This window comes from Equus caballus, chromosome 9 (genome assembly GCF_041296265.1).
Source record: "Equus caballus isolate H_3958 breed thoroughbred chromosome 9, TB-T2T, whole genome shotgun sequence".
Lineage (NCBI taxonomy): Eukaryota > Metazoa > Chordata > Mammalia > Perissodactyla > Equidae > Equus > Equus caballus.
In genome coordinates, this window is record NC_091692.1 from 94977449 (window position 1) to 94994204 (window position 16756).

At 48.9% G+C, this 16756-nt stretch overlaps 1 protein-coding gene across 3 annotated transcripts in view; it reads right to left on the bottom strand.

The window, feature by feature from the left end:
* Positions 1–282: 282 nt before the first annotated feature.
* Positions 283–16756, bottom strand: part of AGO2 (argonaute RISC catalytic component 2) — a 106918-nt gene continuing 90444 nt past the window's right edge. For all 3 annotated transcript variants that reach the window (XM_070221875.1, XM_070221876.1, XM_070221877.1), the window contains exons 15-19: positions 14860–15054; positions 12728–12862; positions 8839–8940; positions 6258–6457; positions 283–5997 (exon numbers count right to left, since the gene is read on the bottom strand). In XM_070221875.1, the coding sequence (XP_070077976.1) occupies positions 5889–5997; positions 6258–6457; positions 8839–8940; positions 12728–12862; positions 14860–15054 (741 nt within the window). In that variant the 3' untranslated portion in view covers positions 283–5888. The remainder of the gene's footprint in view (positions 5998–6257; positions 6458–8838; positions 8941–12727; positions 12863–14859; positions 15055–16756) is intronic.

Consider the following 16756-nt stretch of genomic DNA (forward strand, 5'->3'; position numbering starts at 1 on the left):
TGCTTTCTTATATTGAACAGGAAAGTGAAAAGCCAGGACAGCAGGCCATTTCAAGGTTTCGCCACACACAGCCCTGCATGGAGATGCTCCTGCCAGCCTGTGAGGACAGTGCAGAAAAGCCTTTCCGTTTCATTCACGCTGGCAGCTTAGAATCCTAGAATCTCGGAGCTGGGCAGCCCTGAGGAGACCCTGGCCCACCCATGGCACCTCAGAGGGGGAGGAGGGGACTGCCCACGGGTCACAGTATGGCACACAAATTTTCAAGCCAGAACTGAACAGAGAGATGTTCACAATTCAGTTTATTCAGGCAACATTTTGGCTATTTTCAGTGTGGAGTGCTAGGGTTAAGAGCAAACATGAATCTATTGAGAATTCAGAGGTAGCCTTTATCTGCATTTATTTCATCTAAAAGGTATTTAGAAACCACCTTCTGTAGTGATTTGGCTAAGCCAATACATTCACTTTCGACAATAAAATGGCAAGACACATCCAAAAAAGCATTAAGCGAGGGTACCACGATGGCATCGACGTGACATTCACACACTCAGGTGACCGATTTGGGTCTAAGAACTCCTTTGTGTGTCTGACACTGGGCAGCCTGACCACAAACAGAACTGCAACACTGTGGGCTGGAGCACGCACTTCTAATCTAGCAGAATCACGGGGCAGAGAGGAACGGCACTGGATTTCAGGGCTCTCTAGCATCCATGGGATAAGCCATAAATGACGGTTTTGACACAACAGTGACCTCATGGCTTTAAAATGACGGCTGACCAAAGACAAGCGAGGGCAGCCCTCACCCTCTGTTAACATTGGCCAGACAGATGCTTCCCACCGAACTGCCGAGTGCTGGGCAGACTAGAAGAACACGCTTTGGGGAGTCATGGCAAACGACAAGGAATTAGACAGACCAAAAAAGTGTGCAAAGGATTCACAATTCTCTTAAAAGTACATCTTCAGAACTTAAGGAGAGAGCATCTTCCCCTCTCAATAGGTTGCAACCTTTTCTTCAGAAAAACAAGAAAACGAGGCTAGTTTGTCCTTCATGAATGGTCAACAGACACAAGGCTAAAGAACAGAATTACGTCCACACGACTCTAACACATAATACTGAAGAACGCGGCAGCCTCCCTAAAACAAAGCAATGCTGCGTTCACATCACTTCTGCGAGCCTAACCCTATTTACAGTCACCTCAAACAAGTACAGCAGATGCAAAGTGGGACATCATAAAAAGGAAGCTGTCAAAAAATCAGTGCAATTATTTGGAGTTGAAAGTTTTCCTTACAAAAAAGAGTCAGCCTGTGTGTAACACGGAGAGCCCCATTACAAAGTCACACGTGCACTGTGTCTACATTGAAAAACGTCACAGCAGCCGAAACTCTGGCACGGCAGCTAGAGAAAATATTTTGGGCTACTTTGGGGAAGGGCTTAAAATATAAAGAAGATATCTGCATTCTGAAAGTGAGGCGCACGAACACTGAGGAAGTTTCTATTTATTGTACATTCCTTTTCTCATGAGCGTGAGAGATGAGTCAAAGAGGTCACAGGGAAATTTCTATGGCTTGTCCGGGCCACTGGGATTGTCCACTGTCTGGATTATGTCAGCTTCTAATGGAACTGCCTTAGGTGTAGGAAAATGCCCAGGAAAAATTCTTTTAACTGTTCAACAGATCAAAGTCCCAGTGAAGGCCTACATCCAGATCCTGACGGCTCCATGACACAAGCCAAGTGCTTCCATGACAACGAGCGACCAAGAGAAGCGGCCCCAGCCCCCAAAGGCCTCCCAGAGACAGTCTGGTGTCCCAACTGCATGACGCTTGGCTGGTCTACCCTTAACATATTGTATCAAATATATAATTTGACTGAAAAACTGCCTTGTAAAAATAAAATTTAAACCACCCTGCAGATCAATGTAAAATTACATCGCTGCGTATATAAGAAAAACAATTCATCCAGAAAAATTACCTTTGTAGCTTTCAAAAATAAATCATCCGGCAAAATTGAAGGTAAACATTAGGTAATTTATAAAAATCGGGGAAAATAATTTCTATCATATTCATCAGGTACCACATGCACTGGAATATCCACATCGGCCAAATCAAACCAGAGCAGAAAGGAAAAAATAAATAGCAACATTTGCATTTAACAACAATAAAAATAACATAGAATCTAACATCAATAGAACTCCCCCCAACCCTGCTGTAGGAGCTGGACTCGAATTGTCTATGAGCACTCAGTACCCGGGGAAACACCGGGAACAGCAGAGCTTACGGCCCACCTCCAACAGCTTGGCAAACACTCTGTTGCCAGCAGTTCCCTCAAGGGGAGGCCGCTGCAGTGGCCAGGGATGTCTGTGGTTCCAGAGTGCAAACATTCATTTAAGGGAGTATGGGAACACTACCGAAGAGCAACATAATCTTGAAAAGGCAGACCCTAAAATGTAGTATCAAGTGTACATGCGAAGACTTCTCAAAACAGAAAACCCAAATAAAACAATCCCTTTCTAAAAGTACAAGTATGCCCAGTTTTACAAAATTCATCTGAACTAGGAAAATCTAAGCTTATGATACACAAACAGCAGGATGGAATTATAGCATTACCAAAGGGATGTTCTACAAAACGGTGGCTTTTTAAACGGCTCCCCTGGGTTTCTTTCATCACTTAGTTATTAGGGTGAGAGCTTCTGAAATGTAATAGATAGTGGTGAAGGGATGGGAATACATTATTTTTCTTACAGTGAATATTTTAAAATATACTAGGAAGAGTACCAGTACAAGAATCTAATTGGGAGACCTCTTTTAAAGAGATGAGATAAGTCCCGGTTTTTCTTTTAAATGAATCCAGATTCCTACATCATAATTTTCACATTCAGTTTGCTTAAAGCAAGGCACACCTTACTTAACAGTGGGGTGGGGCAAAGCCGGCGAGCAGACGCCTCTCTAATCTGCATGGGCCCCGAGCCTCCGGGGTCCAGTCAAACGCAGGAGGAGGATGGGGCTACCCCAGAGCCCCTCCTCGGGGCCACGCGCAGGCATGAGGTAGCCCTGTGCGGGTGCAAGCACAAGCAGAAGACGGGCAGGGGGCCCTTTGGCTTCCATATGAACAGGGCTCGGACTTATTCTACTGCGCTTTGAGGTTTTACACTGTCTCAAAATTTATCCTAATAATGGGGGGATTGGTAGAAATTTGGGAGAACAATTATTTACCTGAGAAATTGTAACTATAGCCATTTAAATTCTGAATCATTAGACATGTACCAAGGTATGCAGCTAACCCAGCTGGAGACGTTTGGTCTATTAATGCTTTTAGTATTAAAAGTTTTATAAAACAAGCATAGGGCTATAAAAAGTATCCTTCTCAAAGTACTTTGGCCCACTAACAAGAAAACTTTTCCTTCAAAAATGATAAAAAATTTTAGGTCCAATTTTCTGCCAGCCTGTGATCTTCCCCAGGTATTAGCTCAGAAACCCTCTCCCTGCAGCCCAAAGAGCTACTCCCTGCTGGACCCGCGGCGCGCGGGAGAGCACACTCCAGCGAGCTCTAGATCAGGGCTCTCTGACTCCAGGCAGTCCTGGAACCCTGGCCAATGGTGTAAAATGCAGATGCCACTCCCAGCCCTGGGGTCTGCATTTTTACCAAGCACCGCCACTGCCCCGACCACTGAGATCCTGGTGCAGGTGGTTAAAAACACACCTTTGAGACACGTGGTTCTAGATGATCCTAAAAATGGCTGAAAACTAACCTAATTTCAGATTTTAAAAGCGTATTAGTGAAAAGATTCCCTCCTTAGCTTGAATGCTTCTGGTAATTTAAGCCAAGAGTGTATTGGTATGCTTCTGAACATAGGAGAAAGTGCCACTTGCCAATAAAACGACAGGGAATTGCAACGTTTCTTAGAGCAGAGGCTTCTGTCATTTAAAAAGACAAAGAAAAAAAGATACAGCAAGAAGAGACTAATGCCATTAATAAGACACCCACATGCACACACAGACACACACACACGCACACAGTTCTCGGAGTAGATAGCTTCACAAATAATATTGTCATCCCTTTGTTATCGCTGCCAAAATCCAGGCTGAGTGTCCATTACAGCTCGGCCTGCGGTTCCCTGCCCTTCCCACCCCTTGGAGCCGTCAGACCAGGAGACAGAGGTGGCGCTTATTCCAGCACGAGGCACCCCCATCGGGACCCTCACTCCACCGCAGTGCCAGAGGTAAATGTCAGGCCGGGCTGGGGAGTGGAAACCTACAGAGCACAAAGCAGCTCTAGGGAAGGGTCGTCTCCTTCCTAGAATCTCTACATTGAATGTGGACTTGACTCTGAATACAACTGCCTACAAGAACAAAAAGCCAGTTAGCACAAACAGACGTGTCTGTTCTTACCCTTTTCAAGCTGTCCATGGTATCACTCTTAGTGCAATGGTTTCCAGATTGGCAAACCCACATCTGGGGCCCAGAATGCAAATCTTAGCAGAAGGGTCTGCCACTGCTGCTGGCCTGGCAGTCAGCCATCCGGAGGCCAGGGCTCTGTTGCTGACTGCTGGCCTCGCCCCCAACAGGGAGCCACTGCCAACAGCTTTCTGTGTGTTTCAGTGCATAGATCCTATGAAACGAGTCTAACAAAACCACACACAGAGAGAGGTACACTCTGATACATGGACGTGTCTCCCAGGAATGGGAGAATACATACATTCCATTTGTGCTTAATCGGCTGAGCAAGAACACGGGGGCGAGGGGACAGAGAGGGAGGGAGTGATGGCCTCGTGAGTGTGCTCGGTCCTCCTGAAGGTACAGGCTACACAATCTACGCTGAGGGGGGCAGGCTGCTGTCACATTAAGTCAACTGCATATTCCTGTACTTAAGCACTGAGAACCACAGGAGGTGGTCCAGGCTCCAGGCTCCAGGCTCCGAAACACTCTTGATAACGCTAAACAGATCACAAGAAGCACCCCGTAGTCAATAAAATGAAAAATGGCATCTATCCCATCTATCTATCACATTAATACTGCAAACCAGATATATATATTTTTCTCTTACATTAAAGACATAACAGTGAAAAAGGATTGTACTGTATTTATCACCACAGACCCGTATTCTTTAGAAACTTTGGAAAATAAACGTCACAGTCCTATAGGACAAATCTTATGATTAGACTGTCAGCATATTGTCTTTTTTCTTTTTTTAAATAAATTTTTATTAAAATGGCACTTGTCTGCCAATCTCTCTGGACCTATAAATGTTGTAAACACACGTGGCCCATCTTCTGCCACTGCTCCTTGTTTCAAGCTGTGAGAAAGGCAAGCAGTGGCAGAACAGACCCACCTGTGGGCGCCTCGGCATGCCACCTGCCCTCGGGTCCCGAAGGGCTTGTGAAAGCCAAGTCAGGAGCACACTAGCATCACTTTGAAATAAACTTTAGTGACAACATCAGAATGTTCAAGGCTTTAAAACCACAATCGTGTTTTGTGCTGCTCTCACTCTCAGAGAACGTTCACAGCTAGTTTGAGCCCATCAATTTCATATAGAATCATGTGTTAAAAACAAGTAAATTGAATGACCAAATAAATTAAAAACGTTTTAAAGCCCTGAGTTCATAGACTGGTTTTAGGAGATTTTTAGGAAACACGGGACTCTATTTTAGTAAGCAGCTTATAGATTTTGGCAAACCATATTTCCTAGGACAACGGGGTCTCATACAGGTCTGCAGTTCAAAATCCAAGTGTGAAATCTGGGACGGAAGGCATTCTGGAAAATGGAGAATCTACTGAAATCAATGACGTCTCATGTTCGATGCTGGCTGTCACGGAAGGGCTGGGCATCTGTTGGTCTGAGTGTAGCTGGTCTCATGTGAATCCAACTCGGTACACAATCGTAAACACTAAACATGTCAAGCAAAGTACATGGTGCGCAGTGTGTCCTGGTGAACCTGGACCGCCTTGGCCAGCGCTTGATGGTCTCGGCCGTTACTCTGCCCAGAGGTATGGCTTCCTTCAGCACTGTGGGGACGGGGGACAGAGAGAGGACAGCCTTTAACGCACCACGGCGCAGCGCTCTGATAACTAGGTTAGGACCATCCACCAGACATCTGGGGAGGCGGCCACACAGCTAACAAGGGGCAGTGAGGATGCTGGCATTTGGGAGTCTGTGTCCAGCCACTGTGACCCCACTGCTACCCATTCTGGAAGAGCAGCTGCTGAAGCCCATTTCATAAATGACCCCTGCTGTGACCTCCAGCCAGGAAAGGCATGCCACTCACCTATCATGTTCCTTATCCACCAGGTGGTACCTGGCCCGGAAGGCCACCAGGTGAGCATAGTATGCTGGCGCAGGGATGGATACGGAGCGCGTGCAGCGCACGTAGGTGTGACACAGCTGGTAGGTGAGAATCTGCAGCTCATCGGAAGAGAAACGATTGTCATCCCAAAGCACGTGATAGTGGGAAGGCCTGCTTGTTCCCTAAAAGCAGATCAGAGGGTCGGAGAGGTGAATAACCAAGAGAGAAGTCCAGGACTCACCTGCAAAGGGCGCTGCTATGAGAAGCTATGGCCACATGGGGACAAGCAAACCCTCCGTGGAGGACATGGTGGGAGGATGCTTAATGACCGAAGGATGTCTGTATTATATTATTGTGTATTATTATAAAAAAGCACCAGAACCATACCTATTATGACCCTGTTTGTAAAATATAGACTATACATACATTTACACATAGAAACATCATTTTGGAAAGACATAAAACATAAAAATGGTTGTTTTGAGGACAGCGTCACTTGTACATGTTAGGTTTTCTACAATGTTTTACTTACAAAGGCAAGAAAGAATCTCTAGTAAGAGTTAGGTACTAACAAAAACACTTTTTTAAATAGGAGTTTGAACATGTGTGTTATTTTATGCAGTTTGTGCAGGATGAAATCTTTTGAAACTGCAGGCAGCGGGAGCTGGTCACCTTGCCCACCCCCTCAGCGCCAGGCGCACCCAGCTCTGACAGCGTCACGGCTGCAGCCCTGCTGGACCCAGGCACCCACGGCATCGACAGAGCGGGAGCGTCTTTCTGCGGCTTCTCCCTGCCAGCCTCACCGCCCCGCCCCGCCTCCACCGGGGCCAGCCTGCCGGGTCCCTTCTCTTCCAGCGCAGGTCCTGCCGCCTGTTCACCATCTGCATTCAGGGTCTCACTGACAGGCAGGGGGCAGATGTCTTGTCCTCTGATTTACTACCACACACGTGCTGGCACCCCTCTTTTGACATGTAATTGGTGGCTGTCACAGGGGCCCATGGGCCACGGTGTTTTGTACAAGGCTCTGCTGAGGACACAGCAACAACGGCGGAACAGGTTCTCTCAGGGCTGGTTTATCTCACAGCACTTACACCTCTCCAGAGGAGGCTCCCTGTGAGAGAGCCGGGCAGAAGGCGCAGGGAGAGAGGGTTAGCCAGAAACAAGCCCAAGAGGCCAGGGAGGGTGAGGGCTCCACCCACCGGGAGGGAAGCCAAGGAAAAAAGGGAACATGCGACAGAGAGCACAAACCCCCAAAGATTTACTGTGTGCCCTCCACAGAAAAGGCACACCAGCCCCTGACTCAGGAAGCAAATCCTGGGACAGACGATCTGCACTAAGAAATGATACAAAAGCCTTTGTGCTAAGGCATACTTTTTTTTTTTTTGCAGGGGAAGATTCGCCCTAAGCTAACATCTGTTGCCAATCTTCCTCTTTGTCTTTTTTAGTTCCTTTCCCTCCCTCAAAAGCCCCAGCATGGCTATCAACAATGTGGTGTGGTTCTGCACCCAGGAAACCAAACCCCGGCGGCTGAAGCGGAGCATGCCGAACTTTAACCACTAGGCCACCAGGGCTAGCATCTAAGCTGTATTCTTTTCTTTCTAACAACCCTTTACAAACTTAGACAACCATTCTCAGCCCTCAGGCTGCAGGCTGGACAGGGCCCACAGGCCACACTTCGCCACACCCTGTCCTAGCTCCACGGTGGTGTAAATGAGGTGGAAATTTTAGTGTTTCCCATGGAAAGCTAAAAGTACAAAGTTCACTGCAAATTCTCAAAGTTTAGGTTCAAATCCTTTGGGAAGAGATGTTTAAGTCCTTACTTATATTTTGAAAAAACCAAAAGCCCCCGCTGTGAAGCTCTGAAGCGGGGACAGGCACCCAGAACTAAGCTCCTCCTGTCTCAGTGGGCACGGCTTTGCAGAGCCTGCTAGCTCAGCTCTGACAACGGACGCGGCTGGACGTGGCACTTCTGCGGTGGCAGCACTCCTATGGAAGTGCCCTTGGCCTGCTGGGGGTCTTCACCAAGAGAGACCACGAAAGCCCCGAGGTGATGACAAGCCACAGTGACCTTCTCTCCATGCCCAGAGAATGCGCATGGAGGGGACAGAGGCTGAGCCCGCCATGTGGGCATGAGCTGACCCCTTCACTGCCCCCAACACCTTCCCACAGCAGCAACAGCGGTCTCGTCACCTCTCAGATCTCACCTGGCTCGCTGAGCTCCAGGCACACAGGGGTGCCCCTTGCCCCCACCAGCGTGCTGGCCTTTGCACTCACTGCTCTTTCTGCCCGGACCTCATCTCATGTAAGATGGGACCCCCACCACAGCACCCCAGTGGGTCCTTTGTGCCTAACACCTGATGGTCCCAAGCCTCAGCGCTTCCCTGGCTGACCACCTGACCCCCCTTGGGACCGGCTGAAGCCCATCGGTGCTGCTTACCACCACCTCCCTCGTGCCCAGCGGAGCGCCTGGCATGAGGACCATGCTCTGCAAGTGTTTGCTGAACGTGTGGACGGTGTCACAGGGACGTGGAGAATCTGCGCAAAGGGGACCTTCTGCCCTTACCTGGATGCCGGCGTGACTGCACAGGTAGAAGTCAAACTCGGTCGGGTGGGTGATCTTCGTGTCCACGGTTGTGCCTGCTGGAATGTTTCCACTTTTCCCAACCTTCAGCAAGACAGGAACCCATTAGACACGTTCAGGGGACAACAAAGCAGAGCAAGTGAGCAAACAAGACTGGCCCACACCGCCTCCAATGCTGGGCCTCCCCAGCCAGAGGCTGCCCTATTGTGAGGTCTTTACATTCGCCAACACATGGGGCCAGCCCAGCGGTTCAGCGGTTAAGTGCGCACGTTCTGCTTTGGTGGCCCGGGGTTCACCGGTTCGGATCCCGGGTGTGGACATGGCAACGATTAGCACACCATGCTGTGGCAGGTGTCCCACATATAAAGTAGAGGAAGATGGGCATGGATGTTAGCTCAGGGCCAGTCTTCCCCAGCAAAAAGAGGAGGATTGGCAGCAGTTAGCTCAGGGCTAATCTTCCTCAAAAAAATAAATAAATAAATAAATAAATAAATAAATAAATTGGTCAACACATTTGCAAAGGGCTACATATTAAAATAAAATTTAACAAGTACTAACAACTGAAATTGAATTAGTTCCTGTCCTATTTGGCCTGGGGTTACCTTCCGCCACGTCTCATAAAGGCCCAGATGGGAAATGCAGTGTTTTCCCTTCACTGAAGAATCTGTGTGTAATGCTTGAAGGGCTCTTCACTATTGCTGAGCTCAGAGCGAGAACTGTCACCAACATGCAAATCTAACACCATGGATGATGGCCTGACGGGCCATCATCCATGCACAAGCACACACGATATTTAAGGCGGAAGAGCTAGAAAACCCTGAAAGCTATCAGGGGCGTCTGCGCTTTGCCAGCGGCTCAGTCACCGCCCAAGAGGAAGGCTGCTCCTTCAGAGAGCATGGAGAAGCTGGGCGTGAGGGGCACGAGAGATTATACCCACCTATTTACTCTAAGTTTACACTCTAAGATCAAAAAGACACCGAACATCCAGCCACTGCTACCACAGTGCCACCCCCCCCTCTGGAACCCACCCCGAACTGGTCACTAAGTCCCCGGTTGACTTTTCAGTTGTGCAATATTTCAAATATACACACAACAAAGAGAAGATCGGGTAACCGTCTTTGCACATTCAGCTGTGTCTTTTTCACTTCTTGCCAACCTTTTTCACACCTTCAGATTTTTAAAAGTAAAATACCCGAAAATAGTGCCCCTTGGTACCCCTTTCCCATTCCTACTTCCTCTCTCCCCATCCATGCTGCAGTCTTGAATTTAGACTTTATTAGTCCCACATGTACTTTTATTTTTTGCTACAGATTTAACTCTGTAAACGTATCATACATTCATTCTGCTACTTGCTGTTTTGGCTCAAGATCACAATTTTGAGATGTATTCATTTGACAGATACAGTTTACTACTTTTCATTGCTGAACAGGATGCTAATATATTAATGCATCACCATCTTTTCTCCTGTTAGCAGACAGATTAATTTTTTGCTATTAGAAACAAGCTGCAGTAAATATTCCTCTACACGTCTCCTTGTACACAGGCATGTGGGCTTCTCCAGGGCAGATCTCTAGAATCACCAAACTGTGTACCACTCTGGTTATCAGTTTGTACTCCCACCAAAAGCATGAGAGTTCTCTTCATAGTAATGCATTTACGCTGTGCCAAGGACTGTGCTAAGTGCTTTGCACGTGCTAGCTTAGTCAACCCTCCTAACGTCCTTGGGAAAGTGGTCCAGGGAGGCAGGCAGCTCGTGGTCATGCAGCTGGGGATGTGGATTCAAGCCGGCCCTCCGGCTCCAGAACCTGTGCTCCTGACCACTGCACAGCACCCACATCCTCCCCAACCCTTGGTATTACAGGCTAACCTCATAACATGAGCTCCCCTCCTTTTCCCATTTTCTGAAATACTTTGTATAAGGTTATTCTTTGAAGCTTTGGTAAAGCTTGCCTGTAAAACTCCCTGGGCCTGATGCCTTTTGGAATCACAATTGGATTATCCTCCTGAGCTGATTTTGGTAATTTATGTAATTCTACAAACAGTCTGTATCTGTTTTTTCTAAGTTTTCCAATTTCTTGGCATAAAGTTTTTAATTTTCCATTAAGATTTAAAACAATGTATACTCCTAATGCAGTTACAGTTCCGTTTTTACTCCTAATCCTTTATGTGTCCTCTTTTTCTCCTTGCTGAGTCTCACTAGGTTCATCTGTCTTCAGAGAAGTAGGTTTTGCTTGTGTTAATCTGCTCTGTTGCTTCTTCATTTTCTATTCTCGGAGGGGAACTGGGGTGTGGGAGTAAGCTGACTCTGAGCCCTCTTGACTCCTGGCAAGCGAAGTTTGCGGGCCGAGGAGGGAAGGAGCCCACGCATCCCAGCTCCTCAGCTTCCCCTCTGCCCCTGGGCCTGCCTTCTCTTATTTCCGTCCTTCCTGCATCTTCAGGCTTATTTGATGATTCTCTTTCTTGTTTTACAACAAACGCATCTAAATCTATACTTTTAGGTCTGAGGACTGCCTTAGTTGCGTTATGTAAGGTTTGATATGAAATTCTCTTGTTTTTGTTCAGATTATTTTGTAATTTTGTAATCAGGTTACTTTGTAATTTGTTTTGTTCTGATTATTTTGTAATTTCTTTTCTTTTCACATGCTTAATGCATATGCTACTTAGAAGTGAATTTAAAATTTCAAGCTTTCTTAAACTTTTCCACTCTGTAATTGTATAATGATTTAAAAAATGTGGTTTGTACAATACTGAGGTTTGGAAATCTCCTGAGACCTCCTTTGTGACCTGGTACGAGGCCAACTTTAATAACGCCGCTGTTTTAAGTTGGATTCTATTAGATCTGCCTTATTCATTTCATTCTTCCAATTTTTGGTTTTTACTAATTTGTGCTTGTTTCAATTTCTGATGGAGGTGTGTTGAAATCTCTCTCTTCGACAGTGGATTTGTCTATTTCTCCTTGAAATTCTGTCCGTTTTTGCTTTACTGCTTTTTAGGTCACGGCGTCAGGTACATCCAAGCTCACAGTTGTTCTGTCTTCTTGGTGGATCGTCCCTGTGATTGTGACAAAGTATCCCCTTTTCTCACTGTTAACTCGCAATCTGTATTTCGTATTCCATTTAGAGCAGAGGCATTTCGCGTGCTGTGGTGCCATCGCTGCCGTGCTGTGCCTTCCTCTGGCACACGTGGAGACCGACCCACCGCCTTCTGGCCCTGCTGTGACCGATTCGAACGCTGCTGGCTGTCAGCCTAATGCCATGCAGTTTTAGGACAATGTGCATAGGTGTGGATTTATTTTTATTTATCCTGTTGGGAACATGGAAACCTTTTAACCCGAGGACCACTAGCTTCTTCAACTGTGCAGAATGCCCAGCAGTTATGTCTACAAATCTTGCTTCTCCTCATGCTTGTTGCTCTTATTCTGGAATGCCCAGGAGATGTACGAAGGAGCTCATAACTCCTCTCCAGACCCCAGAACAAGCTCCCCAGGCCACCTTCCAGCACGCCAACCCCACCGGGGGCCCTGAGTTGACGCCATTCCACAGCATTCTTTACGACTGTCCTGCCCACTGCCATGGGCGCTAACTGGTTCTTCTTCAGAGCCCCCTCTTCAGTAATTTCTTTATTGGATAAATGACATCTCCCGCCTGGACCTGTCCGAGACCTGTGGGACCTACAGGTCCAGGCTTCTCACCAAACTGAGGAGAGCCCAAGCCTGGGTGCCCACAAAGCCCAGAGAACCCGGGACAGCAGCAGAGTCGCCATGGACACTCTGCGATGTGGCACAGGACAAGGGCTGAGCACAGACCCAGGGCCCACGAGGCCCCACAGCCCAGGCCGTGCAGCGGCTGCTGCCTCAGCCGAGGGAACTCACCCGCTCGTTCTTGTCAGTGCAGAAGAGCCGTGTGTGGTGTCTCTTCTGTACCACGATGAAAGTGATCCCCGGCTGGTAGTCTTTTTCGAGCTTAATACACGCCTCGCGGATGGCCAGTAACTCGTGGTGGAGAACCTGGCGGAAGAAAGGACATGCTTGAGGATCGTTACGTTTTTAGGGCCTCTTGCTACCTTAAAATACATCCTTAATAATACGTACCATTCGGCAAACACGTGTAGGTAAGCCTTCTAGTTTCACTAGCTTGTTATTAGCTGTGTGACTTTGCCTCTGTGAGCCTATTTCTTCATTTATATAATGGAGCAAATGATACCCAGGTTTCATGGTTAAAAAAAGGTTTAAATCAGATAACGCATGAAACTGCTTAGCACAGTATCTGGAATGTTCTAAGTGCTCGATAAATGGCACCTACCATATACACAGCAGTAATGAGGCACTATGGGAGACACACCCATGAACAAATCAATTCAACAACTTGTCTTTGTACTGGAGACGAGGGAGAGAATCCGGTGGAACAAACACTGGCTTAGCAGTCGGCCCGGAGTTCTAATCCCAGCTCCACCACTAAGCAGTCATGTGCCTTTCGGAAAGCCACGCACCTTCTCTGATCCCCAGTTCTTTCACTTTTAAAATCGGAACATCGACCAGGCCTGCTGGGAAGACTAAAGTAAAACGCAGAGCACTTGGCAGGTAAGCACCCGGGAGTCAGGGGACAAGCATCGAAAGACACTGTCTTGTCGTCACCTTGTGTCATCAAGAGAGAAACGGGCTAACCACCTACCATGTGACGAAGGCTATTACAGGGACCACACACCTTAGATTTTTAGTGATCGTCCTATTTAAATATTGTGTTGTGATGTCTCAAAAGTACGTCTTGGGTTCCGGGTTCAGAAACCCCAGCTGTGATGATTCTGTGAGCATGGAGTATATTCAAGAGTGATAAAAACAGAGAGAGGCACCAGCCCTCCTCTCCAGGAGGACTGACTGTGAGAGAGGGTGCAAAGGCTGGGGCTTGGAAGTGGGGAGAACATTTCCACAGGGAGGGGACCCAGAAGGTTCTGTATAAGAGGTGCGTTCAAGGTTGGCTGGCACACATTGGACTCTGGGCTGGAGAGGAGACAGCACAGGAACTGCCAGCCCTGGTCCCCACAGTGGCTTTGAATCAGACGCCTTGGCCAGGAGCTGCCAGCCGGTCAAGGAGCACCAATTCAGTCTCCTCGCCAACCATGGGCTTCAGAGGGACAGGCTGTTTCTTGTCCTCTGGACCAGGAAGGCAATCATGTTTATGACTTATCTGAAGCATGTGTTGGGGACATGATGGGAGCAGCGGTGCAGTTACCCCTGGCCAATGTGGAGACACAGCCAGGGTGTTACTCTCCTGAGTGCCGGGCTAGGATGCATTCACTGCTGCCCACAGCTCACCTTGTCCTGGAGGTGCTGCAGGCAGGTGCTTCCAACCAGAGCACAACAAACTCCCCTTCCCTCCTCACTCCCCTGGCCCCTGGGCTCCCCACCCTCCAGACAGCAGCCCAAGGCTGTGACACACACACCAGCCAAGACGCCGCCACTCTCCCCACATCCAAATAGTGGCCGGGTCCTGTCGACCCCACTTTCAAAAGGGTTCCCGCCCACCCCTCCTCCTGGCCCCTGCCATAGTTCTCACCCTGCCCATGCACTCTCCCTGCTCCAGCCCGCCCCTCACACTGCAGACACGGGGGACCCCCAGACACAACAGTATCCCAGCCCCACACTCTCCACAGCCTGTGAGGCAAAGCCTGGGCTCTGGAAGGGCCCCGGCCAGAGAGCTGCACTGCCAAGTCAGCCCAGACTCAACCTGCCCCAGCGCAGCAATCCAGGCCCCGAGCCCACGCCCTCTCTGCTCCTCTTCTCCCATCCTGCCTCGGCACCCTTGGCCTGGCCCAGAGTCCTAACAATCCCATGCCCATTCTTCCTCCAGCCCACCTTCCACGCTGTGACCAGATAAACCCTGCGGCAGAACGTAAATTGCATCACTCTCTTCATTAGGGAACCCAGGCAGCTCTGCTGCTGGACACACAGGTGGATTAAAGACATTTTGAGGATAGAGATGGGTAAAGCGAAAAGAGGCGGACCACCTGTTGAAACTGCCCTTCCGAGACACCGTCGCGGTAGAAGATGATGCGTGTGGGCTTGAAGCGCGTGGACTTGTAGAACTGGATGAGGAGCTCGCGCACCATGGCGGCCAGGTCTTGGATGATCTCTTGCCGGTGCTGCTGGACCCTTACGGTGGCACAGTAGCGATTGGGGTGGGCGTCCATGCTGCCCACGACCTGTTGGGGCATGCAGGGAGGGTTCATCAAGAGTTCCGGAAAGGCCCTGCCCTGGGCGTGCGCTGGAGAAGGCAGGAGCGTCTCTACCGTGACCCTCACGTCAGGGTGAACCGCCACTGGCTCATCAGACGTGCCTGCCACCTTTATGCTTCTTGTCAGTATGTGGCAATAGCGCTCATAAACATGTTCCGAAAAATAAAATTTTGCCTAAGTTATCTAATAAAAAAACAGGCAATCATTCCGAACCTTTATGCTGCTTGTGGTCAGATGTAGCTGAATTACATCAAGAAAGCACCTAGTTTTTTTTTAAAGCACATTGTTTTCCCAAAGAAGCTATTTGCACATCAATGCACAATACCCCAAGATTTGGACCCCCAGGAATGGCAGAGCGTCCCAAAGGGCAAGCTGGCATGTTAGTTGTCTGAAGGTGCCAACCAGATGGAGGGTGAGAGAGAGACAATTACACCAGCTTGTTCTGCTGTGCTGCTCTTCGTTAAGCAAACGCGGAAAGAGCTGACAACGTTTAGCGCAGTAAACAGTGCCGTCTATGCAGGAAGTTGTGGCATTGGTGTCGCTGGGTCAAGCAGGAAGAACTACATTACGTGATGCTCATTTGACAAAGGAAGCACAGCCCCTGCATGACATCAGACACACGACATATGTTGGGGGCCCACGACTGCCCTCTTGGAAGCTTGTAGCTCCTGGGGTGCTCTGGCCTCCCTGGCTGGGGGTCAGTCACATCTCGGGATTGGAGGCTGGGCTGCTGGGCAGTGGCCCCGCCCACACGGGTGCCTCAGGTTCCTCATCTGAGACACTGGGGGATGCGTATGCGTCTGTGGCTGCTCTAACAAGAGCCGCCACAATGGAGGGGATCAGAGCTTGAGGCCCCCGTGCACGGGGACCCGACAGGTGCGCCGATCCTCCACCACCCTGCACAGCACAGGAGAAACATGCCTTGAACTAAAGGCTGAGGCTCAGGCAGGCTTGAGCAGTGTTTCCTGCTGTTTCTCTCCAGTGATTGAACTCAGCCTTTCTGAACCTGCTCCTGTGTAAAAGGAGGGAACAATGACCTCCTGAGATTATGAGGCGATGTATTAGGCACTAGCTCGGGGCCTGGTAGGCAGTGGGTGCTCAGACAACAGAACGTCATTATTTGATTAGTCTAGAGGGAGTGAGGGCAGGACGGGCGAGCTGCCCTAGCGGGGAAAGAAAATCAACAGGTGGTTTCTTCAATGACGGAACATACAGTGGCCCAGACGTCACTCTGGCAGTCCCCACTGGGGACACTGGGAACGCACAACCTCACACCTGAGGCTTCCTTCTCTCCACTTGGCTACCTTGGCTGTAGAAGATTGGGTCCTCAAAGAGGACTCTGAGTAACACCCTCTGTCCTCCGCACTATTCTAAGTACAAGCTTGTCTGTCCTTTTCAACAAAAGGCCACAGCAACGATTATGCTGCCCCTCCCAGAGCAGCCAGCTCTGGGTGCAGAGGTGAGGTGAGGCTCAGCCTCCAGGAGAAGGGGACAGACGGCCAGGTACGAGCACAGGTGTTCAGCACCATGACCGCCTGTGAAACGAAGGCCGCCACGCCCCCACCCAGAGGACATTCACCAAGTTAGAGCAGGGAAAGGACGATAGCTAACTCCAGACCATGTAATTATTTTACATTTAGCATTTGTTAATAAAAAATAGAAACTGTTG